General features: G+C 55.9%; 1 protein-coding gene across 1 annotated transcript; it reads left to right on the forward strand.

Moving 5' to 3' along the window:
- ALDH4A1 (aldehyde dehydrogenase 4 family member A1) lies at window positions 1-24,316 on the forward strand. Its single transcript, XM_006914301.3, has 15 exons — window positions 1-129; window positions 7,167-7,260; window positions 7,806-7,898; window positions 10,653-10,700; window positions 11,521-11,676; window positions 13,083-13,232; window positions 13,306-13,380; window positions 14,462-14,649; window positions 16,887-16,960; window positions 19,043-19,239; window positions 19,393-19,440; window positions 20,245-20,397; window positions 20,918-21,039; window positions 21,838-21,956; window positions 22,696-24,316. The coding sequence occupies exons 1-15, from the start codon at window positions 71-73 to the stop codon at window positions 22,806-22,808; spliced, it is 1,689 nt and encodes a 562-aa protein (XP_006914363.1). The 5' UTR covers window positions 1-70; the 3' UTR covers window positions 22,809-24,316.
- The last annotated feature ends 330 nt before the right edge of the window (window positions 24,317-24,646 follow it).

Consider the following 24,646-nt stretch of genomic DNA (forward strand, 5'->3'; position numbering starts at 1 on the left):
GCGGGGCCACGCCGTCCGGCTGCGCAGAGCGCGGACGGTCCTGAGAATATAGCTAATCAACGAGCTTGAGATGCTTCTCCTGTCCGCACTTCGGCGCGTCCTGCTGGTCCAACCCTGGAGGGGGGCCGGGTGAGTGAGCACCGGGTCTGGGGAAGCCTCAAGCGACGTTGCTGGCCCGGGGGCCCGGGAGTCGCTGGGCTCCCCCAGCTCCGATTCCCTGCCGGAGCCTTGCCAGTTTCCCAGGGGCTCCCTTTTGCTGGGGGTCGCTTCGTCTAGTGCCCTCCTGCCTCTCCATCCAGGTCTTCCTTCCACTGCGAGCACCTTATCTCCTTCCTTCAGCAAGGGGGACCCCGTTCCCGAATCCTGTGGCGGAGCGGGGGTGCTTCGGTGCGCTCCCTGCTCCCACGCTCGGAAGGTAGCCTCCTACGCACTCATCTTGTTCCAAACACCCGACCTTCTAAATGTGCCCGCTCCCCGAGTGTGCTGGCTTCCTCCGAGGGGCACCTCTAGTTTCAGCACGCCACACTTCTCACCTCACTCTCGATCTCACATTTAGGGATTCCACCTCTGGGATTCCTTGAATCTTCCCTCTCCTCTCTCTACCGGGATTTCTGCCTCTCTCTTCCTCTTCCCCTTTTTTCAAGTTAAGTATTGGGCAGAAAAGCGACTCCTTTCTTCTGGTGGGTGGAATATTTATGGAGTGATCATGAGGTGCCAAACGCTGTGCTAGGCATTTGGTATGTACCTCATTGAGGAGACTAATTGAGCTAATCTGTTAAAATGCATTAAACAGTGGCAGGCACATAGGCAATGGCCAGTTATTATCATGATCATCTTTATCACTTGTATTTCAACATCCGTGCAGTAGATGTTATTTCAAATCGCAGAGGAAGAAGCCAAGGAGGAGTTTCCAAGTGGAGGTGCCCTGCAAACCCAGATTTGCAAACCCCCACAGTGCGGAGCAGAGCCCCTAGACCCTTGTCCACTCAATGGCAGAGCTCCTTCCTGCTCTGGACTAGGTGGGGGAGGTAGGATAATGTTTCTGTCTGTCTCTCCTCTCTCTACCAGAATCGTCTGTCTCCCTTTCACAGGCTGGGCAGGCCCTGCCCCCAACTTGAGTTTTGTTTGCCTGACCCCTAGGACTGTGACTCGCTATGTCACCTCTGTTGAGCTAGGCCTTTTCTGAGTTAATCAGTGTCCCAAGGGATGGCACAGGGGTGCCCTGGGCAGGGGCGAGTCTCAACACTGATGTTTGTCCTCTGTGGGTGGGAATGGGATAAGGACGGGCACAGAAAGAGGACGTAGGAGAAAGGGGCTCCTTTCCCAAGCCAAGGTTGGGGCCACACTTGCCACACCCTCAGCACGGTCCCATTTGCAGGCCTCTCTGCACTTTTGAGACACCCCTCTCAGACCCCAAATGCAAGTCGCACAGATTTACTTGTTTACCGAATACCTACCACGTGCAGGTGTTCTGCTGAACACCAGAGGGAGGGGTACCCCTGGCGAACCCACACTCACCCAGTGCTTTGTGTCCTTGGCAAGGCAGTCCTCCTTTGGCCCTTCAGTGTCCAGTATGTAAAATGGGGGATAATCCTATTAACAGCCATGTAGCAGTTAAAGGCAATGTGACAAGTGGCTCGCTGGGGGCCTGGTACCCTCTGTGTGCTTTGTAAATAATTGAGTGAAGGAATAAGTAGAACCTACAGCAATCCTAAGACTTGCTTCTGAAGTCGTTAGAAAGTCCCCAGTCAGGCAGCAGTCGGTGCTGGCACACCTCAGAGCGCTTGGCTCGGCACGTAGTAGGTGCTGAATGTTTGCTGTTGGACTAGGCAGAGGACAGCATGGGGTGGATCCTGGCTCTAACTGTTAGCAGGTCTGTGGCCCTGGGCAGGTTACTTGGCCTCTCTGTGCTGCCTCATGTTCTCATATGGAAAATGAAGGTAATAGTAGCCACCTTATAGCATTGTCTTGAGATTCAATGAATTCATACACAAAAACCACTTCGAAGAGTGCCCAGCACCTAGAAGACCGAGTAAGTGTTGCTTCCATCATTATTTTGATCCCTTATGCCGCTAATGGGCTGCCCTGGATGACCATCTTTTATCAGGACGATCAAGACAAGAGGGTCCCAGCAGCACGAGGATGGTGGCCGGTGTGGAACTCAGATGTCCTCAGTCCTTCCCTTTTGTTCTAATAGATTACCCCGATGCAGAATGCCTTCCCGGGGCATGGGGGAGACATCTGCCTTTCTTGGGGGGCTCCTCATCCCCCCTAGACCTTTCCTTTCCTGGCAGAGACAACATCATGGAGTGGAAAGCCCTGGGCTGAGGTAGCAGTGCCAGTGGACACCCGTGTGACCTTGGGCAAGCCACTACCCACCTCAGGTGGGAAATGCCTCTTTCCTCAGGTGGGAAATGCTGGGAGGGAGGAGGTGCTAGCTGGACAGTGAGGGGGATGAACGTATCCCATCAGCCCCAGCTGACCGTGGGTCTCTGAGATGATCCAGGTGCTTCTGCCATAGTGTATATCTCCTGCATGAGGAAGACCTGGGTTCAAACCCTGCTCTATCACTTGACCCTGAGCTAGGAGGAGTATGTAATCTGTAAACTACAGTTTCTTCATCCATCAAATGGAGATAATAGTACATTTGTAGGGCAGATTCAGTGAGATAATCACAACATGGTGCCAGGCACATTGTAAGTTTCAATAAATGTTCCTTGATATTTTTTCTGGGGCATAAAAATAGAAATAGTTCATTCTGGGTTTGTTGCCTCTCCCTTCTGAACTCGCCTGGGCCTTTCTCTCTGCTCACCTCCATTGCTAGTCCCTTATCTCACTGATAAGGAGGATTAGTCTTATCAAGTCCCAGATAACAGCTGGAAAAGCCTGGGCACTGAATGAAGCAAGGGTAATTTCCTTTCTATTTCTCTTTCTGATCTTGGCCGTCTCCGACCTCAGACACTGGGGAGCCCAAGGAGCCTGCATCTAGCCCCAGGTGTTAGCAGGAGAGCACTGGCCTGGGAGTCCAGTCCTGGGAGCCTGGCGTTGGCTCTGACACCACTTGTGCGTTAAGTGTTTTAAAAGGAATTTCTCGAGTGCTTACCACGGGCCAGGCAGTGTGTCCAGTGGTGAACAGAAGGGACACAGGCCGGCCAAGTGGAGCTTCTAGCCTGGTGGGGGCACAGATGGCCGGTCAGAGCTTTGTAATGAGGGTTGTCACTGGTGCTTCAAGAGAAATGTGAGGCTGAAGAGGATCAGATAAGAGGCGCGGGTGGTGTGAGGCCAGCCACGTGAAGAGTGTTCCATGCACTGGGAACCGCAAAAATGACCAGGGTGACTGCATCACAGCAAATGAGGTGGGAGGCTATGGGAGCAATGGGCAGTGGGTCTGGAGGCCTCAGTCAGAACTCTGATTTTTTTGTGTGAGAAGAAATGAGAGGCCACTGAGTAGTTCTGAGCTGAGCACTTACTCTCCGTCTTTCTCTCTCTCTGTCTTTCTCTCTCTCTGTCTGATAATCAAATTTTCATGTTAAAAGCTAACTTTGGCTGGGGTTTGGAGAGTAGTTTAGAGACAGTGGAGCAGGTGTGGCCATTTGCAGGAAAAGCTGATGTAGCTGTGGACCAGGGCAGAGGCCACGCGTGACCTGGGAGCTCAGGCCACCCCGCTTCCCCTCAGTTTTCCCCTCTGCGCACGTCTGAGGTTTCACTGGCTGGCCCACAGCTCCATCCAGCCCTGACGTTGCCCATTACAGGAGGTCTGTTGATGCTGTGGCTTTGCTAGCTCAGATCCTGGTACCTGCACAGGGTGGGGAGGGGAGCCAAGGTCTCACACCCTGTCTGCGTGATGTCCCTGGATGAGCAGAAAGGACATCCCAGGTTGTCAGGGGCATCCGAGTCAAATTCGGACTCCACCCTATGCCTCTTTCCTGAGTGGAAGGGCCGAGAGCTGCTCTGAGAAAAGTCAGGTTGGGTTCATCTCAGCATCCCCGAGCCAGGCACTTGATGGGCACTCACAAAATGTGATGAGAAAGTGTGTGAGCTGTTTTGACCTTATCTGAGATATAGCTGCGACCTTGGGATGTGGAATAAATGTCCTACCTAGAAGGACCTTGTAGATCCTCACAGTCCCGCAAGTGATTCATCTCTGTCTTCCCTGAGCCAATGGAAGGCGCTCCAGTTAATCCCAAATGGCCCACAAGCTCCCCTCCGTCCTCCCAGAAGTTGACAGGAGTCCCTGGACTTTTTTTTTTTTGGTTCTAGTTGGTTCAGGCTGACCTTTGAACTAGTTAGTCTCTGTCCCCCAGGCCACACTCAGACTGATGGACAGCTGAGTCGGGGCCTGGTGACTTTCCAGGCATAAAGAAAGCCATGGGGGCGTGTGTTCCTGAGGTCACAGTGGGAAGGTGAAGGGAGGCCCACAGGATTTCTGTTTCTGACCCTGCCTGGGAGGGAGCTGGTCGCTGTGATGTTTTCAGCTTCCGCTCTGGGTGGAATATGCTGCTGTTTATTCCAGCTGTATTTCTTGAGCCCCTGGGCCAGCCCCTGCTCCTCGGGGTGTGTGGGAACCAATTTGCCTTTGAGAGTCTGGCCTGCTGGAGTACAGGCTCTGGAAGACCTTTCCAGTTTTCTCAGAAAAACCTAAGTGAGGAAAGGCAAGCAGCTTGGGTCCTCACAGTGGCCTGCAGGGAACGTAGTGTTCCCCCCGTTTTTCAGGTGGGGAAACAGAGGCCCGCAGAGTTGATAGTGATGTGCTGAGGTCTCGGAGCAGGTGTGGGGTTGGGTCTGTGGTATGTCTGCTTCCAGAGCCTGTGCTTTTCGAGCCCACCAGGAACTGGGGTTCAGAGAAGGGTCAGGGCGGCCTGTCTCCTGGCTCCAGCCCAGTACCTGTTCCCTGCTGACTCTCAGTGACACTCTCTTGGCCAAGGAGGACATGGCCGTGTCTGGTTTACTGATCGGTGCTGGTGTGCTGCTACCGAGGCCCAGTGAGGGACTGCGGGAACCTCCCAGATGGCCCCGGGAGTGGACACTGCCCACCCCTTTCCTGAGGGGCTGTTGGGGCTTCTGGCTGCTGAACTTTCCCGCTACAATAGGTGGAAGGGGCGGTGTGGATTGTAATTTGTTGAGGACATCTGTAGTTTAGCATTATTATTGCTTCAGATCTCCATAGTAACCCCACAGGAGGAGATGGGTGTCACTTCTAGACAGTGACTTGCCTGAGGTCACATAGCTAGTGGGGGGCTGGGTTAGCTCCATATTCCCCCACCCCCTGGCCAGGGGGCAGGTGGGGCCTGAGGAATGTGGCTGGCTTCCTTGGGCATGGTGGGTGTGGCCTGGGGGGTGGGGTGGGGGAAGAAGAGGGAGAAGCTTACAGTGCTCACCTTGCCCTTCTGGGTCCTGGGCCACCCAGCCCTATCCCCTCTCTCTCCCCCTCAAGGTACAGGCCCCTTTCTGCTCTTCCTGTCACAGGTTCCCTGCCCAGGCCCTTCGCACTTGCTGTTCCCTCTGCCTGGACTGTTCTTCCCGACTATTCATGAACCTCCTCCAGGTCTCCGCCAGAAGTCACCTCCTCAGAGAAGCCCTCCCTGACCACCCTGGTTGAAGTAGCCTAGCGTTTCCCCTTACTTACTCATTTTTGGGTTCCCTCTGTCTTCATCGTGCTGATTTCTTGCCCATGTCCCCCACTAGAGGTCAGCTGCGTGCAGCCAGAGGCCCTGCCGTCTCCATCGTTGCTGTATCTCCAGTTTCCAGAATCATGTCAGAGATGTAGCAGGGCCCCGATAATCCTGTAGGATGAGTGCAGGACCTGCCCTCACTGCCCATGGTTTCGTGTCCTTCCCTCAGGCTTCCCAGGCCAGGTCTCTGAGCCCCCAAACCGCTTCCCAGTGAGAAAGAAAAAAAAGGGCAAGTCATAGCCAGTGCAAGTTCAAAGCCACCTTACAGAACACCGGCGGCCTCAGACAAGGTCACGCTGAGACCATGGTGAAATGAGGTGCAACAAAGCAACTCATAATTTTGTCTAAGCACAGACAAAACCAAGGTCACTGTGCCACTGTCGAAGCCCCAAATATCCCCCTCTCTGCTAAATGAGAGACTGTGTCCTCCAGCTGTACATTCACCCTCCTGCAGTGGACCAGCAACCCTGCTTGCCCAACCGCAGACGTGTCCCTACTGGTCTCCGGCTGTGGGCGTTGACTCCAGAGGGAGATGGTACCTGGGCTTTTCTGGATTCCAATCCAGGTTCCTCCTGGTCTTGGTCTTGAACTAGCCATTTTCCTTTTAGGATCTAAATTACCTTATTTTTATAGCGAGGTCTTTGGTGAGACCCATCCTTGGGCCCCTCCTTAATAGATGAGAGGTGTTATCAAGTCTGGCAAGCTCTGCGTGCCTTCGGTGGCCTTTGTCATTAATGTCCTCCCTTATAGATAAGGAAACTGAGGCCTGACGGAGAAGTCCCACAGCTGAGGTTCCAGTTCTGGAATGACTGACCGTAAAGTCTTACCTGCCTGTCCTCCCACCTTGTGACCCCCAGGCACGTTAGGGGTGGTGGTCACAGTGGCCACCAATCAATGAGGTCCAGGAGTTCTTGAAACTCAGTACCCAGAAATCAGACCTGAACCCCAAACCAGCCCTTCCTGTCTCTGTGAACAGCATAGAGCACTCGTCCAAGTTCACAGTCCACATCTTGGATGTTCCTGCAGAGCTCAGCGCTTTGTGCCGGGGACTCTCAGCTGGTTCACATGCTGATGCGGCCCACCCAGCTCTGGAATGTCCTGCCTTTTCAGCTTAGAGAAAGAAGTGACTTGGGGCCATTTTGGGATAAAGTTTGCATTATGGGAAAACCCTTTTAGAAATGGTTTTGTATGTATGGATTTAAACTTGAAACAACCATGTGAGTTTGTATGATTATCGTCACTTCCTAGAAGTAGAAACAGGGTCAGAGGAGGCAGTTCACATGCCCAAGGACACGCAGTGGCAGGACTGGAACTTGAACTTGCACTTAGGTTTTTGGACCCCAGAGCCTGTTCTCACCCCTCAGTTCTATAGTTAGTTGCTCTGGATTTCAGGATTCTAGGCCAACCCAGGACCCCCTGTTAGAGATAGAGAAGCTGAGTTTGGTGGTGGTCACTGCTGACCTGTCCGCCTCTCTTTCCTGTCCTGACATCCAGGCTTCGGTGGAAGCACGTCTCCTCCCCGAAGGTGGCCAATGAGCCCATCTTGGCATTCACACAGGGCAGCCCTGAGCGAGGTGCACTGCAAAAGGTAAGGGAGGTGGGGGTGCCCACTGGGTACAGGGCATGGCACAGAGGTGGCCTCAGCAGCTCCCGAGATGCTTCTCCCTGCCCACAGCCATTGCTCTCTCCTGCCTCGCCCTCCAGCCCTGGGAGGAACCCTGGAGGGTGGGAGAGGTTGGGAGCATCATGTGTCAACCGGGGCCTCTTTGGGGCCTCAGTCCAGGTCAGGGGTCATAAGCCCACAGATGTTTTGTGCTTCAAAACATTCTCCCATTAATTGCCAGAATTTTCAAAATTATGAGATTTCATGTAAATTTCAAATGTAGTTTTTAAAATCTTTTTGTAATGGGAAAACCTGGCACTGCCTCATCTTTCTGCGTGACAGGAGGTGACAATGGACAAGGGCTGTGTCCCCTGAGGGGAGCACACACTCTTAACCACAGACCGCCCAGGCTGGCCCCCTTCTCATTTCTGTTCCTGCCTGGGCATCTGTGATTGGAGACTCTGCATCAGGTTTTGGGTGGGGAGAAAAGGGGAAGGAGGTGCCCACCTATCATCTTGTCCTCTTCCCAGGCCTTGAAGGACCTGAAGGGCCGGACAGAAGCCATCCCGTGTGTGGTGGGGGACGAGGAGGTGTGGACCGCGGACGTGCAGTACCAGGTGTCGGTAAGTCCAGCGAGTGGGCAGGGCTCGGCCTCTCCCTGAATCTGGGGTCTGTCTCTCGGGCAGCACGTAAGCGTGTAACTAGGGTGGGATCTCTGCCTCCGAAGGGGTCTGTCCTCGCTGCCTTTTCGGGCCCCTGAGAACCACGCCTAGATTTCTCATTCCATGCACTGGTGTAAACTTCCAAAAGCAGTCTTGGGGGTGGCTCTCATATAAGGTGCCAACTTCAGGCCTGCCAAGAGGAAGTTCAAAACAATGGCTGCCACCAGCTTCATCATCTCTTTAGAAAAGTTGACTCATTGACCACCTGGAGCGTAGGAAGCGAGGATAGAAAGTCAGAATGAAAGATAATCCTTCCAAAGAAAAGACAGCCTCTAAAGCCCACATCTGTACTCGGGACCCACTGGTCTAGCTGACAATGAGCTCATTTGAGGTAAGCCCCCAGGGTGTGGCCAGGTAAGCACCCAGGTCATAGGCAGGTGGAGCCGAGTCTCCTCCCACAGACTGGTCCGTGAGGCCCCGCCCCACCCGTGGAAGCACTTCCTTTAGTCCCTGCCACTCCCGTCAGAGGGGGGAAGAGCAGGGAGTTAGCTGCCCATTTTACAGATCGGAGGAGAAACTCAGAGATGTCAAGTGACCTGCCTGGGGTGGCACAGTTAGATATGGAACAGGGATGACGGGTCCATCTTTCTAGAACCATATCCCATTGATTTTGATTCAGATGAATTTATTTGCACCCTGACGATTTCTAAAGAGGATTTAGAAGCACCTTATTAGTTCGCATTAATACGTGTTTTAAAGCACTGGAAGTTATTCACTGTGATGTCAAGAGACTTTTGTAATCAGCCCTGATTCTCACAGAGATATAGTGTGGGTTGTGTGATTTCACGGACTAGCCTGCCACACTGTATTCAGCCCATAACTGAGTCTTGTCGACAGGCAAGAAAGAACCTGAGGAGTCCACACATCATTTTCTGTCATTCTTGACGGATTTCTCCACAAGGGGGCTAGGGTGAGAAGGCTGGGCTCCAAGCCCTGTCATGACATTGGCCCAAGAACCCCACCTACTTGGAGATTCTGGAGCCAGGGACTGGCGTACACTTTGGATGGACCAGGAAACTCATAGTTTCTGTAATTTGAGGAGTAAAAGGTTGGCCCTTTTGCAGTTAGGGCAAGCACGTTCTGGCTCTGTCCAGATGGAGCCCCGAGCAGGCGTGGGGAGGGGTGAGGGTGAGAACCCGGGGCCCCTTGCTAAGGGTTCTGAGGTTGGCCTGGGACAGGAGTCACACACAGAGATGACCTGGAGCCGTCGGAGCACGGCCTGGGATCTGCATGCTCCTCAGGTCTGCACACGGGGCGTGCCAGGTGCCAGCTGAGAGTGGCTCCCATGACCTCACTCACCAGGTCTCGTCTCTGTAACTGCCTAGAGCCTGCCCTTACCTGCAGCTCCCCCGGCCTCCACGGCTGCTGCAGCACCTGGGATTTTGTTAGCCCCCTGGGTGGGCACTTCCGGTTTTCATTTCCCATGTTGCCTCACTGACCTGGCCACGTGGCATGGTTGGAGCCCAGGCATACGGGGCAGTTGCAGGCATGAGGGCAGGAGCTATAGCGCCAGGACATATTGCTGACCTGGAGTATCTGGCGGCCATTTGGACATGTTAAATTGAAGGGCTTGAGTCCTAGCTGCCTTTTTAGGCCCCTGAGTGTCACAGGACAATCTCAGGTATGGACAGGATACAGGCAACGGTGCCAGGGGTTAAAATGAAGGGGAAAAGGCCTCTTCTACTGAAGCCTAGACCAGCACTGCCCCGTAGAAATAACTACGATGCCGAGGGAAATGTTCTATGGCTGCATTGTCCATTATGGCAGCCACCAGCCACACATAGTTATCGATGGCACGAAATGTGGCTCGTGCAACAGAGGAACTGGCTATAGACATGTGTGGCTAGTGGCTGCCATATTAGACAGGAAAGTCGCACACAGACCATTGGCAGACTAACAGGTGGCGAAAGTGTTGATCATTATGGTGTAAAATATGTCACCAGCCCTGGGCAGGGAAGGAAGTGAAGTTTCTCCCTGCCTGCTTGCTCATGCTGAGGCCTGTCGGTGTTTGTTAGAATTGCCCCTTTTTGATGAGTAAATCCGGGCCCCATGCAAGGGGCTCAAGAAGCAATGGCTCTGTTCCCTAGGGACTTTGGGGCATGGCGGGAATCCTGAGTGTTTCGCAGCACCAGTGTGTCGTTTCGGGCCTCCCCTGGTGTAACACGCATCACTGAGCTGCAGCCTCATGCTAGACCTGGTCGGAAGAATCTTCACCTGTGGCCCCGTTCGGTCCTCTTCTCCGTGCTATGAGGCGGGGAGGTCCCCACGTCCCAGACAGAGGCACCTGGAGAGGGGAAGTCTGTTCATACGGGCCCCACAGCTAGTGGGTGGCAGACTGGGATTCGAACCCGTGTCTGTCTGACCACAAAGTCCACGCTTTCCCTGAAAGACTGTGTGGTCCGTGCCCTTCTCATGAACTGGGGACCTTCTGGAGCAGGAGCCACGTCTTACTCATCGAACAGCAGATGCTCCATAGTCAAGGGGCAGAGATCGGTGTGGGCCGGGGCTACGGGCGAAGGCTTCGTGGGGGTGGAGGGGAGAGGACAAGGGAGTGCTGGGGGCTCTTGCCCAGAGAGCCAGCTCTGAGCCCCATCCCCCCAGCCCCATCCTGGCACCTCCATCCTGGGCGGTGACCTCACTCTTCTCTTCTTTCAGCCCTTTAACCATGGACACAAGGTGGCCAAGTTCTGCTATGCAGACAAGGTGAGTCCCTGGTGACTTTGGGGTTGGGGTGCTGACCCTATTTTGTCCTGCTGGCTGCTGACGTGGAGGTAGACATTAGACACTGCTTCCCTCTGGCCATGGGGTGTAGGGGCACGGTTGGGGCATCCCAGACTGAGGGAGTCCCTGGGCTGCTGTCCTTAATAGGCCAGGCGTGCAGGGATTACTGTGAGCCAAATGGAAGCTGCCTTGGTCGGGCTAGGACATCCCCAGACAGGCTGACTGGGGAGGGTGAGTGGATTCTGTGGAGGCCAAGGCGGGGAAATTAGAGACACCATGGAGAGAAAGCCAGATAGGAAGTTAGCGTCATGCAGAGGGGATGGGGTGACCTGTGGCCGGGGGTCTAGGAGCTGGCATCACAGAGTGATGAGGGCAAATGGCATCTCGGATGCCAGCAGCAGGTGTATATCTTAGGTTGTGGTTCTGGCCTGGCAAGGGCAAGGCAAGGCCCCTGAGCTTGAGGGCTGGTGGCTCTGGGTGGTAGGTTCCGGGGCCTCAGGCCCCAGGAATGAGGTGAGGCCCTGACGAGACCACGAGAGGAAGTGGAGTAGGTGTAAAAGCTGAGGGACCCAGTGCCACATGCTTGGCATGCTGACCTGGCCGGCAGGTCCCTCACACTTCTCCAGCAGGACAGGTTCTGAGTCTGGGTCGGCCTAGCTGGCGACTGCAGCTGTGGGGTGAGGCGGCTGAGGGCCATGGGAGCCAGGAGTCCTCCCTGGGGGGAGGTCTCTCCTCCCTCGCTCCTTTCCCTGGAGCCCTTGGTGCTGCAGGAAGATGCCCGCAACCTTCTCCTCTTCGTCAGACTCTGCTCAACAAAGCCATTGAGGCTGCCTTGGCTGCCAGGAAGGAGTGGGACCTGAAGCCTGTCACGGACCGGGCCCAGATCTTTCTGAAGGCAGCAGATATGCTGAGCGGGCCGCACAGGGCAGAGGTCCTTGCCAAGACCATGGTGGGACAGGTGAGGTGTCTTGGGCACAGTTGGGGTGGGGTGGGTGGCAGTTGAGCACAGCTAAACCCGCATGTCCTCCTGTGGAAATGTCTCTTCCCTGTCTTCTCTGTCCCACGCTCGGCCAGGCCTTTGTCATGCTTCGCCTGGACTGTCACTTGCCCTGTGCAGTTCTCTAGGCGCTTGGTCAGGCCCTTGCAGCCCTGAGTGGTTTTTCTGACACCTCCACAGGCCACTCTAGGCTTACAGACCGAGATCTCTGTCACTGAGAGTCACATACCAAGTCTTCAGCCCATGCCTCAGGGCCCTTCTGTCCCCACCTCTGTCCAGCTCACCAGCTTCCTTGCCCTTCTTGCCAGGCCATCTGGTCCATGATGTCGCCAGCCTGGACCTTGCAGGACTCCAGGACACCACAGGTGTCCCATCTTCCTGGCTCTGCCCTGTGTCCCCTGCCTGGAGGGCTCACGGTCTTCTCTGCCCCATAAATTCTTACCTGTCAGTGTCCAGCCCAGCCATCACCTCCTCTGTGAGGCTTCCAGAACTTCTCTGTCCAAAAGGATCAGTCCCGCCCTCATAACATGCTGTTCATTTGTCAGTTACGGCTCAGTTCACACTGGGCTTTCACGAGTTCCTGTGTGTCCGTTGCTTCTTTACAAGCTTTTGGGGGTTGGTAATCATGTGTTAATGTTTTCCGTCTTTCTGGACCTTGTATCATGTCTCCCAGGAGTCGTAGAAACTCCTGATAAACATTTTCGAAGGAATGTATGTTGGGCCAGAGAGCACTGGGGAAAGGAGCAGAGGCAGAAAGGATTAATTTCACCCTCCCCAGGAAGGAGCCTTAGGGGGTTGGGTCAGCCCGGAGCTCGTCCTTCAGTGAGAGCTCCCTCTGCTGCACAGAGGTGGTATGACAGCTCCACACTGCCAATTCTCTCAGCAGCCTCTAGGGTGGGTATCAGGCCCCAGTGTCCCAGATATCCCAGGTGAGTCACACCTGGGCTGGAAGAGACACACACACTCCAAGGCTAGATTAAAGCGCCTCTTTATTTGAAGACTCGGGAGCTTGTAGGAAGCATGGTAGCTGTGTAGAGCAGGGAACAGCACACCTTAGCTCAGCTTCCTTGGCTGTGTGTCCTGAGCAGCTGCCAGGGACCCTGTGTGCCAAAGAGGGGCCGCCTGATGCGGGAAAAGCCCATTCTTGCCTGGAGTCCTTTCCTCGTGGCTCACATTCACTTTCAGGAGGGACAGACAGTCTGAGAGGACGTTTAGTCACAAGGCCTTCTGGTTTTTGGCACATACTCATCCCTGGGCGGGAGCCACCACAGCCTGCATGTGATGTCACCATGGGCACGGGGTCCAATGTGAGGCCTAACGGGAGGGATGTCTGCTGCTGCTGACCCCCTGGCCCTCCCGCCTCTCAGGGTAAGACTGTGATCCAAGCAGAGATCGATGCCGCGGCCGAGCTCATTGACTTCTTCCGATTCAATGCCAAGTTCGCCGTGGAGCTGGAGGGGGAGCAGCCCATCAGCGTGCCACCCAGCACCAACAGCGTGGTGTACCGGGGGCTGGAGGTACCCACAGGTGCGGGGCGGGAGGGGCTGCCGGGAGCCTCGAGCGTGGCCTCATTGCCTTCTCTGTCTCCAGGGCTTCGTGGCAGCCATCTCTCCCTTTAACTTTACTGCGATTGGTGGCAACCTGGCAGGGGCGCCAGCCTTGATGGTGAGATGTGGGCGTGGGTAGGAATGGGCGGAGCTTGGCATCATTCCTGTCTCAGCAGACAAAAGGCCACACTCAAGCTCCTCAGGTCCCAGCCCTAGTCAGGGGGAGAAGCCCAAAGGGTGGAGGCAGTGCGGGGCCATGGAAAGGCTTTGGGGTTGGAGGCTGGTTTGGATCCCAGCTCTGTCCTGCTTTGGGTGACCCCAGGCAAACCCCCACACTGCCCTGAGGCAGTTTCTTTATCTGCAAAGTGGAAATAATAGGCTGCAGTTCAGGGCTGTGAGACCTGGTGTGTGACACGTCTGATGCCAGGCAGGTGTGACCCTGTGCAGGCTTAGCGTGTAGTGACTGTTAGTGATGATAATTATAGCTCACCTTTGAGTGCTTGCTGTGTGCCTGGTGATTTATTTGTTAGGGTTGCATGGCTAGTAAATGATGGGAGAGATAAGGATTCAGGCTTAGTTTTAAAGTCACTGGGCTCTACTGCCATTATCAGGGCAAAAGTGGCCATTGCCTTTATGAGCTCCCAGTCCGATGGGAGAGATGCAGCCTGCCCTCCGAGAGCCTGTGTGGCTCACAGAGTAGCAGGAAGAGGGCTAAGAGTCATCGGGGGGCCTGGGCCCCACACGGGGCGGCTGGGTGATCTGGAGGATGCTCGTGCACAGGGCTGTCCTCGTGCATCTGAGCACAGACAGATGTGCACAGGCGCAGGCAACCGTGTGCCCTCACCCGGGGCATCTGCAGAGACAGGCCTGTGAACACTTGCTCAGCTGCTCCCAGTGAGCACCCAGCAACTCAGAAACACCCAGAACAGATCTGCCCGAGGGGTGCCGGCAGGACCAGCCCATGCAGGCTTCTGGAGGAAGGGAGCCTTGGCCAGAGTGTAGGAGCAGACAGGGCAGGATGGTCTTGCTGGCAAGGGCTTTTAGAGCACAGTGCCCGATACCTGAAGGAGTGGGGTCAGATAGGGGACGTCTGGCCCGCAAAGGGTCCTGATGGTTGCAGGTGAGGGATTCTTGGGGTGGGGTGGAGTTGGGGCTGGTGGCCCTCAGCCTTGTGAGGCATCACTGGGCCTCCCGGGCAGGGCAACGTGGTCCTGTGGAAGCCCAGTGACACTGCCATGCTGGCCAGCTATGCTGTCTACCGCATCCTCCGGGCGGCCGGCCTGCCCCCCAACATCATCCAGTTCGTGCCAGCTGACGGGCCCACATTTGGGGACACCATCACCAGCTCAGAGCACCTCTGTGGCATCAACTTCACAGGCAGTGTACCGTAAGTCCCTGGGGCGGGGTCGGGATGTTGGGAAGGCAGCCACCCTGTCACCTCTGTCCAAGAGCTGGGCCTCTGAAATCGTCCATACCCACTGCTTACTGTATGGCTGTGGGCCTCTTCACCTGTACAACAGGTGTTATGAGCCCTACCTTGCAGAGTAGTCGTGAGAGTCGAACTAGTTTACAAAAAGGAAGGAGCTTTACGGGCTGGAAACAGCCTATAGATATTTGGTGACATTGATTTTGTTGCCTCCTCTGTCATTGCAAAGGGCACGAGGGAGCTTGGAATAAATTGGAGGGGAATCAGGAAGGCTTCTTGGAGGAGGTGGCATCTAAGTTGAGGAATTGGCTAGGCAAAGGATGGGGTGGGGAGGAGAGTGTTGTCGGGGAAGGAACAGCACATACGGAGGCCTAATGCTGAAGCTTTGTGCTTCAGGAGGTGGCCCCATACGGCTGGAGTGTGGCGTATGTGGCCGAGGGTAAGTGGGTGGGGGCAGGACATGGTTCAGTCACGAACGCTTGTGGCTGGAGTGTGGCGTAAGGGGCCGGGGGTAAGTGGGTGGGGCAGGACGTGGTTCAGTCACGACTGCTCGTGCATTCACTCACTCAGCTGGGTATTTAGCCCGTGTGCGTGCTGGTCTGCTCTTGCTAAGGCCCTGCAGTGAATGCGTGGAGTGGACAAGGTCCCGCCTCGGGAGGCGTTTAATCCAGTGACTGTGAGGCCTGATGAGCTGGAGAGGTGTCTGGAGTTTATCCTGAAGAGGGTGGGAGCCACGGAAGGTTTTGTGCAGGGGGAGCAGCTTGATCAGAGTTCAAGCAGAGATTACACATGGTAGCTCTTCAGTGGGACCTGGCAAATACCTGTTTTCTTCGACTGCTGATAGAGGTGAACCAGCCTTACACGACTGGGACCGTTTCATATAAAAATCTAATTGTTGGCTTCCCTTGAGAACCTGGATGCTCTGTCCCTGTGCCTGTGTTTCCATGTGGCACCACTGGCTGGAGGCAGGCGGGTTCCCCACCACCCCCACCAGGCAGGTCTCCGTGTACCCGGTCAGCTTCATTCACTCCCCGCCTGGCCCTCCTGGCCCCTGCGTTTGCGGCCTCTGTCCTAGATGATGGCTCTCGCTCTGCACACAAGTTGTTAGTGGCCAGAAACGGGAGACCATTATGAGTCCGTCCATGTCCGGGGAGAGATGACAGGTGGAGACAGTGGGAAGAGAGAAGTGGGCCGATTCAGGCGGGAACTTTGAGTCTGGGGTACCCACGGGTCTTCGGGATGGAGGTGTCAGGCTTCGTGGGACACCCGCAGTGCCTTCTCGCCTCTCTGCCGGCCTCAGGCTCCCCCACCCCCTTTCCCACCAAGGTTTGTGGGGTGGCGATGGCAGTGTTAGAATTGCTGAGGAGGGCCGTTTTCCAGAAGGCCCTCTCTGCCAGCTGAGGGCCCCACGGGTCCCTGCCTATTAGCTGGCGGAGCAGGCCTGGCCCCCATTTGCCATGCTCTGATGAGCAGCAGGCTTAAAGGTGGGAAAGTCATAAATTAGTATTAGCTACTGTGTTGCTGGCTCCCTACTGATTAGCATTTTTATTGTTTTGTGGTGCTAAGGTTGGTCACACTCAGAGCCCAGGGAGGAGGTGTGTGTGTGGGGGCGGGGCGCTGAGCTCCCTCTCCCAGGACCCTCCTCCTTGGTTTGGCCTCTGGAGCCTGGGCTAGGGGGTTCCCATCGCAGACCATGGCAGCATCTGTCCTCCATCAGGCAGGCACCTGCAGTATGCCCGGCACTGTCCTAAGCACTGGACTCTTATTAGAGTGAAGCACAGAATAGCCCTGCCCAGTGGAATTGTTTTATCCAGTTCCCAGATGAGACAGAATTTGAGGCTCAGAGAGGTTAAGTAATCAGTGAAAAGTCACACAGCCTGTGGGTGTCTGAGTCAGGACTCCAGCCCAGCACCCCGTGGCCGCCTCTGCATCATCTTACCACCAAGGTTCCCCTTGTTCCCTCCCCGCAGGCCCGGGGTGCAGCCCATTTCCAGCTGCCAGCACCTTCTTAGTTCCCCAGCACCCCAGCTGTGACCCCTGCCCACGTCCTGCCGGGCTGCTGACTCAGGTGCTTCTCCCTTGGCTTTTCAGCCCCTTCCTTTGGTAAGGCCTGAGCCCCCCCAACCCCCCGCAGGTCCCTCACCCTCTCAGGTACCTGAGCCCAGCTTCCTAATCCCCACCCTGTCCCCCTGTTTCAGCACCTTCAAACACCTGTGGAAGCAGGTGGCCCAGAACCTGGATCGCTTCCGTACCTTCCCACGCCTGGCCGGAGGTAAGAGTCCTTTTCCCTGTGGCCCCAGGGGCCCCTCCCTCCCCCGCCATGATGAAAGAAGAGGAGGTGGTGCCAGAGGTGGGGTGGCCCTGCAGGAGCGGAGTCTTGGGGCGCCCTAGGGGTGGGGCCTCTCCTCTGGGAAGTCCTGGGGGTTGTACAGAGCACCTGTGCCTCAGAATGTGAATTTTTCATTCATTCGTTCGTTCATTAGTCATTCAACAAATAAATTAAGTGTCTATGTAGACGCTTTCTGGACACTGGGGATACAGTGATGAGGAGACATACAGACCCAGCCCACACAAACTTCTGTTCCAGTAGCAGGAGGCAGGCAAAGACCCCAGGGACTGGGTGGGGCGATGACCTAGGGTGGTGGTGGGGGAGCAGGGCTGGGAGGTGGGAGGGTGGGTTAGGGACCCTCTTCAAGGAGGAGACATTAAGCTGAGACTTAAACAGTGGAAAGAAGCCAGCTTCGCAGAGATCCAGGGGGACAAACCGTCCTGGGCACCAGCACTGTGCCGTAGAGCTTTCTGCGATGTTGGAAACGCTGTGTGTCTGTGATGTCTCATACTGTAGCCACTAACCTTGTGTGGGATCTAGCAGTTGAAATGTGGCTGGTGGGACTGAGGAAGTGAATTTTTTCGTGTCGTTTAATCGTAGTTAATTTGAATTTAAATAGCCACACAATGGCTGGTGGCTGGTGTTGCACAGTGCAGATCTGGACAGGGAAACTGCAGATGGAGGGAGGCCATGAGGTGGGATTGTATTTGAAGAAACACAGGCAGTAGAGCCGGGGTAGGGAGGGGGTGGCGGAAGATGGAGCTGAGAGGTCAGCAGGGCTAGATCCTGTTGAAATATTCATAATTTTCCCACAAAGAAACAGTGTCATGATCAAGGAAATTTGGCACGCTCCCTGTTAAAGCAAAAATGGATTCCTTGCCTGCAGGACTTCTCAGAGCCTTTAATACTTTTAACATGCATTGCATATCTTCAAGAGTAAGGTCTGATATGTGTTTGCCAAGCTGTTTGGGCTAAAGGACCCCATATCTGCAGAGGCCCCTGTGGACCAGGTTTTTTTGTGGAACACACTTTGGGAAAGTGCTGAGACCTCAAGAGAGGGAGGGCCGTCCAGGGTCACACAGCACTGCGACAGCAGAGCTGGGGATGTGGGTCAGCAGTCTTGCTCTTGAGGGCAAAGTGTGGCCCCCAGGGGAGACCGGACCCCACTCCTGAACTGGCGGGAGCTTCAATGGGGATGTCAGGGCCAGTTGGAGCATCTCCAGCTTTCAGCCCCCAGTGCATCCCAGACCAGCCTTCACGAGGTGGGGACAGTGAGTCCCTCTGGTGAGCTGTCCGGAGTTTTCCGCTTTCCATCTCTGCCACCACCTCCCTGAGGCAGAGAGACCCCTGCTTACTCTACCGCTTCCTAGCGTCGAGCATGTGGCTTCATCGTTCTGCCTCAGTTTTCACGTCTTTAAAATGGGAATAATGACAGGAGGTTGTCATGCTTTGAACAGTCTGGTGGGTGGTTAGTGCTTTGTAACCAGGAGCTGCTATCGCTGATGATTAACTGAGTGGGGAAACCAGGGCGTGGGTGGGGGTGGTGGTGAGGTCCTCTGCTGAGGCTTCCTCCCGCTTAGGAAGCAGGGGGGTGGGAAAGATGGACCAGCCCTGGCAACTGACATGGGTGGACCCCTTCTTTTGCTGGGCGGAGGTTCAGGAGACTTCAAGAACGCTGCGCCCACTTCTGGGGATGGAGTGGGAGCCGAGGATTCTGGTCCTTTCTCTGCCGTCGTGCTGGGCAGCACCCCTGCCCCCGGTCTTCGTTTTCTCATCTACGTAATGGGGAGTTGGTCCCGATGACCTCCGATGCCCTTCACCCTTGCCTGGGCCTCAGTCTCCCCATCTGTAGAGTGGGGGAATGGGCCCGGCTCATCGGTTTCTGGGATGTCCAGCTCTCGCTGTGCCTCTCCCGCTCTTGTCTGCCCATCCTGGGGGGTGGATGGGCGTAGGCAGTGTGTTAGGGCCCGGGGCTGGCCGGAGGTGCCCACTCCCCCATCTAGTGTCCCCTCCCGGCCCCCGCAGAGTGTGGTGGGAAGAACTTCCACTTCGTGCACTGTTCAGCGGACGTGGACAGCGTGGTGAGCGGGACCCTGCGCTCAGCTTTCGAGTACGGTGGCCAGAAGTGCTCAGCCTGCTCCCGCCTCTACGTGCCTCACTCACTGTGGCCGCAGATCAAAGGGCGGCTGCTGGAGGAACACAGCAGGATCAAAGTGGGCGACGTGAGTGGCACCTTCATCCCCGCCACGGCCCAGCGGGTGGCTGATGGGATTGGAGGCTCCTGTGTGTGTAGGGCTGGGGTGGGCGGGGAGGGGGCTTCCTTGGTCTGGGGCCTGTGGCAACTCGGTGTCTTCTGGTGTCTCCTCTGCCTCCAGCCTGCAGAGGATTTTGGGACCTTCTTCTCTGCAGTGATCGATGCCAAGGTATGGGATGGAAGCCGGTCATTCCTGGGGGCGCTGAGACCTGGACTGGGTGGAAGAGGGAGGAAGAGATATGGGGGACCCTGACCTGGGGTCTGCCCAGCCCCACTGCTTCTAGGAAGGCAGCCAGATGGCCACACCTGCCCCCAGCTCTGAAAAGGGCAGATCATCCAATTAGAGAAAAACTCACCCCCAGCGCAGCCTGCAACAAGGCTCAGCAAGCCCCACTTAAGTGTGCATGTTCGTATGCACACACACAGGTAGGCCCACACGCCTGCATGCATAGACCTGCGCACGCGCACGTGTACATGCACATCCACGAACATACTCGCACAGACCTCTGTGTGGACATGTCAGTCTTACCACATAATTGCATGCGCATTCATATGTGTATCTCCATGCATGAACTAATCATGCATACATATTCACATATTTGTGTGTACATAGACACATGTGTAGGTCTACATGCATAAACATGCATCTAACAGGCATACATGTATCTATGCTTAAACATAAGGGTACATTGTCGTGCATATGCCCATGTAGACATTTGCCGTTTATATGTGTGTTATATCCATATGTGAGTCTGTCTATGACTCTAACAAACACACACGCACACACAAGCGTGCACGCCGGCCCTCGTCTGCCATGGCTCATCCAGACTCTGACTTTTGCCCTCAGGGCTCCCTAGCTCCCATTTCAGATTTGGGCCCTTCAGGGACAGGTGTTTTGGGCTGAGTGTGTTGGAGGGCTGCTGCTGGGAATGGCCCCCCCAGCTGGTTCCTGACACCCCTCCCACCACCCCAGTCCTTTGGCCGCATTAAGAAGTGGCTGGAACATGCCCGCTCCTCGCCCAGCCTCACTATCCTGGCCGGGGGCAAGTGCGACGACTCTGTGGGCTACTTCGTGGAGCCCTGCATCGTTGAGAGCAAGGACCCTCAGGAGCCCATCATGAAGGAGGTGACTGGGCGGGTGGCTGGGGACACGGGAGTGGACAGCCTCTCACCCAGGTCAGCACAGGGCCCTTGCACGTGGTTTTCTTCTTGAGGCGTTAACCCATTCCACAGATAAGGAAAGTGAGGCCCTAGAAAGGGACCGTCTTGCACAGTGAGAGCAGAGCCTGGCCTTGACCCCACATCCAGTGCTCTGTCCTTGACACTGCTGACCCCTCACTGGGGTCATAGCACTTCTACCGCCCACAGCCACCGCAGTGATTCCAACAGCTGACGTTTACAGACATTTACAGCAGGCACGTGACTGAGGTGAGGTGGGTATATCAGTCCCATTTCACAGATGAGAAGCGGAGGCTCCCAGGCTGGCAGTGCCGGAGGCCGAGCCTGGTTCTTCTTACAGGGGCAGAGGTGTGGGCTGAGGCCCAGGGACCGGGGACTGAGAATAGAGGCAGAGGCCAGAGCAGGCAGCCTGGGAGGCCCCAGGGCGCTGGTCCAGGCGGTGGCTGACCCTGGGGCCTCTCTTTCAGGAGATCTTCGGGCCTGTGCTGACAGTGTATGTCTACCCGGACGACAAGTACAAGGAGACCCTGAGGCTGGTCGACAGCACCACTAGCTACGGCCTCACGGGGGCGGTGTTCGCCCAGGATAAGTGAGTGGCCGAAACTCCTCTCTCTGCTCTAGTCCTGGTGTCCTGTCCCCACCCAAGACTGCCCTCCTGGACTTGGGTCCTAGTAATAATGCCACCCTTTGCTTCCTCTCCATTCCCCTCATCTCAGTCCTGACCGGCAGGCAGGCCTCCTAAGTACAGGTGCACAGAGGCAGCCCGGCTCTTTGTTAAAATGCAAGGGGGCCCACTATTGAATCTGGATTTCTAGGGAATGGGTGCTTTTGACTAGTTCTCCTGGATCTGATGGGGCCCCGCTCAGCAAGGCCATTGCCTCCTGCTGCAGAAGGAGAAAAACAGGCTCAGGGGCCAGGGACATGCTGCTCCTCTGTAGAGGCAGGATTTGAAGTCAGGCGCCATGATGCTATACCTGAGGCTTTACTTTTTCCTTCCTTCGTGGCTCCATCCCATGCCTGCCTCTAGAGTGGAGGTGGGATTGGGACCCGGGGGGTCTGGGAGTTCCACAGCTCCCAAGGGCCAGGAGAATTGGACCAGGATGAGCCACTTCCTCGAGTGTGTGTGGCCTGACCTACACCCTCAGCCCTTACAGCAGCCCTGCGAGGGAAGCGTGCTAAGCCCCCTTCCCGAGGATTAAGCCGAGGCTCAGAGACCCTCAGCAACCTGCCCAAGGGCCCACAGCTAGCAGCTGGCCCGTGTCGCTGTCCCAGGCTGGGCCCCGTGCTCACCCAGACAGCCAGCCTGGGTGGGGGTGGGTGTCGGAGGTTGGACCTGGGGCTCGGGATGGGGAGCCAGCTGCCCTCTTACTGTTGTCCTGCCTTGTAGGGACATTGTCCGGGAGGCCACAGAGATGCTGAGGAATGCTGCCGGCAACTTCTACATCAACGACAAGTCCACTGGCTCGGTGGTGGGCCAGCAGCCTTTCGGGGGCGCCCGAGCCTCTGGTGAGTAGGTCCTCTTTTCCAGAGGGAAGCTGAGTTCCTGGCAGGAGACCCGAGACCCTTCATCTCAAGGGTGTTAGGAGTAGTAGGAATAGCACTGTCTCCTGAGCACTCTGGGCTGGGCGCTATGCTCACTCTGAGTCCTTTCAATGACCTTGTGAGCCAAAGCGCTAAATCCTTTCCCCCCATTTGACAGAGGAAGAAACTGAGGTACAGGGAGATGAGGCAACTCGCTCAAGAGCACGTGGCTAGGAAATTGCTGAGCTGGCTTTTGGTTCCATTATCCACACCTTATACCACCATGTGCCAAGTCACTTCAGTTCAACTTCCTCCTATTTACAAATGGGGAAACTGAGGCTCAGATTGCGGCGGCGACTTGCCAAAGTCCCACCTGCCTAGTGGCAGAGCTAGGGCTGGAACCAGGGCTGCCAGCTCCCAGTCCAGGGCTCCCCTGCCTCCAAGACACCCTCTGCAGGTTGGGCACACAGACCCTGGGGGTGTCGGTGCCCTGCCCGCTCCTCGTGCCTGCCTCACCTGACCTCTGACCTCCAGACGAGTGCGAGCTGCACAGGTGCGCTTAGGAGACCATGGCCGCCGTGAACACGGTGTTCGAATTTAGTTTAACTGTTTGCTGCCCCTGCTGGCGCCCCACTTATTCTGTCAGCTCCTCCCCAACCCTTTTCCCTTCTGCCCAGAGCTGTCGTATCTTCCCAGAGGAAAAACAGAACTGTCTTTTCCACAGGAACCAATGACAAGCCAGGGGGACCCCACTATGTCCTTCGGTGGACGTCGCCCCAGGTCATCAAGGAGACCCACAAACCTCTGGGGGATTGGCGCTACTCGTACATGCAGTGAGCCCCACTCGGAGCCTCCGCTGTCCACCTGTCTGTCCGTCCAGGCTACTGACCTCAGCACAGTGGGCCCACCCCAGGCCCTACACCCCACTTCCCATGGGATAGCCCCCTTTCTATAGCTAAGGCCTAACCGCCTGTCTCCCAGTGGCCTGATCCTGGTCTGTCCCACCCCTTGGAGTCAGGTGCCCCGGCTCTGGTGTGAGATCGTGCTGAGAGGAACAAGGCCACTGCCCTCATCCCATTGGCCGTCCCAGAAATTCCGGCTCGTGTGTGTGACTTGGTGCCGGCTCGTTCTCCGTCTGTTCTTCTCTCCTTTTTCTTCTACACTGTGGCCCAATGGTTCAGGGACCTGGGAGATGGCAATGGGGCAGCTCCCGATCCCTGGAGGAAAAAGAGGCAGCTCCGGGCCCCTTGGCAAACCTCATTACTCACAGAGGCTCCTGGCCTTGGCCCTGGCTTCTCCAGGTCTCCAGGAATAGGTGTGCCTAGGGTGGCCTACAGGGCTGGCGAGTCGTGGCTGCAGAGTGCAGGGGCACCAGCTGGCTTCGGCCTCTTTGGTCTGGGCTGCCCACCTTCCACACTAGCTCTTTGTCCAGACCCACCCGAGCCAGTGGGTACCTGTGCCCGACCTTAAGCCTTAGATACTCATGTGCCTTTCTCCAGGGTGCCTGCGTGCCCACATGATTCCCGGCCATCTCTATCCTGGCTGGGATCTGCTGGTCCTTCCTGTTTGGGCTGCGATTTTGGAAATCCTTGGATAGACCTTCATGCCGTTTCATCTTTCCCTTAGCATTCTTGGCCTGTCTCCAGAGACAGGCACTCTCGGGGCCTGTGCTGGCCTGGGGTTTGCCTGTAGGAGCTCAGTTTGCACTGGCTGTGGTAGAACAGATCCAGGTAGATGCTGCTCCCACCTTCCTCCAGCCCCCAAGACCTACCCTTGGGTTCCCATCCAGCCAGGGCTGAGGATTGTCTGTAGAATCTTCCCTCCTTTGCATGTTAGTGGCTCTGTGTGGCCTGGTCCTTAGGTGGCCTGTCCTTTCTTTGACACAGCCAATTGGTGGACACTGGCAAATAGGTTGGATTCTGGGTGGCCAGGGATCTATAAGGGCTGACTTTGGAGAATAGTTTTTAGGCGGCCTTAAAAGTGCTGGGCCCTCCTCAAGGATGGCTGACATGGGGCCCCACGGGATTGGCGTGGCCGTTCTCCAAGGGCGATGATCTCACACCGTGGCCCATGGTCAAGGCTGGGTGCTGATGCCACCTGGGCAGGGCATGGGTTCCGCTTTGCCAGACAGACCTGTAGGATCCCACCAGCCTACCGGTAGGATTTGGACTTACCAAGCATCCTGAATCCTGAATCCTTCCAGGTTCTGCATTGTTTCCCACGAGGGGCCAGGTCAGGTGGCTGGGGAGGTGGGAGATATTCCTGGTTCTACTGAGTCTACACTGTGCGGTGGCAATGGGCTTTGCCCTGATGTCACCCAATAAAATGTCCGTTACTTAATCAAATTGGTGGTCTTTCTGGTTGGGGTGGTGGGGCCGGTCAGCTTCTGAGTCTCATGGCATTGCCTATGTGTCATTAGGTATCGGGAGCACAGTGCCCTCCGTGTGATGGAGGGAAGGTCAGGCACTGATGCGTGGGAATATCTGCTGCAGGTGGCGAGAACTCTAGAGCCACATGCGCTGGGTTCAAATCTCAGCTCCAAGAAGCTGTGTAACCTCTCTGACCTTCTGTCTCTTCATCTCTAAGATAGGAATAATAATAATACACATTCATACACACAAAATTGTCATGAGAATTAAATGAACTAATTCACTTAAGTGCTCAGAACAATGCCA

This window comes from Pteropus alecto, unplaced genomic scaffold (assembly GCF_000325575.1).
Source record: "Pteropus alecto unplaced genomic scaffold, ASM32557v1 scaffold125, whole genome shotgun sequence".
In the NCBI taxonomy this organism is placed as follows: Eukaryota; Metazoa; Chordata; class Mammalia; order Chiroptera; family Pteropodidae; genus Pteropus; species Pteropus alecto.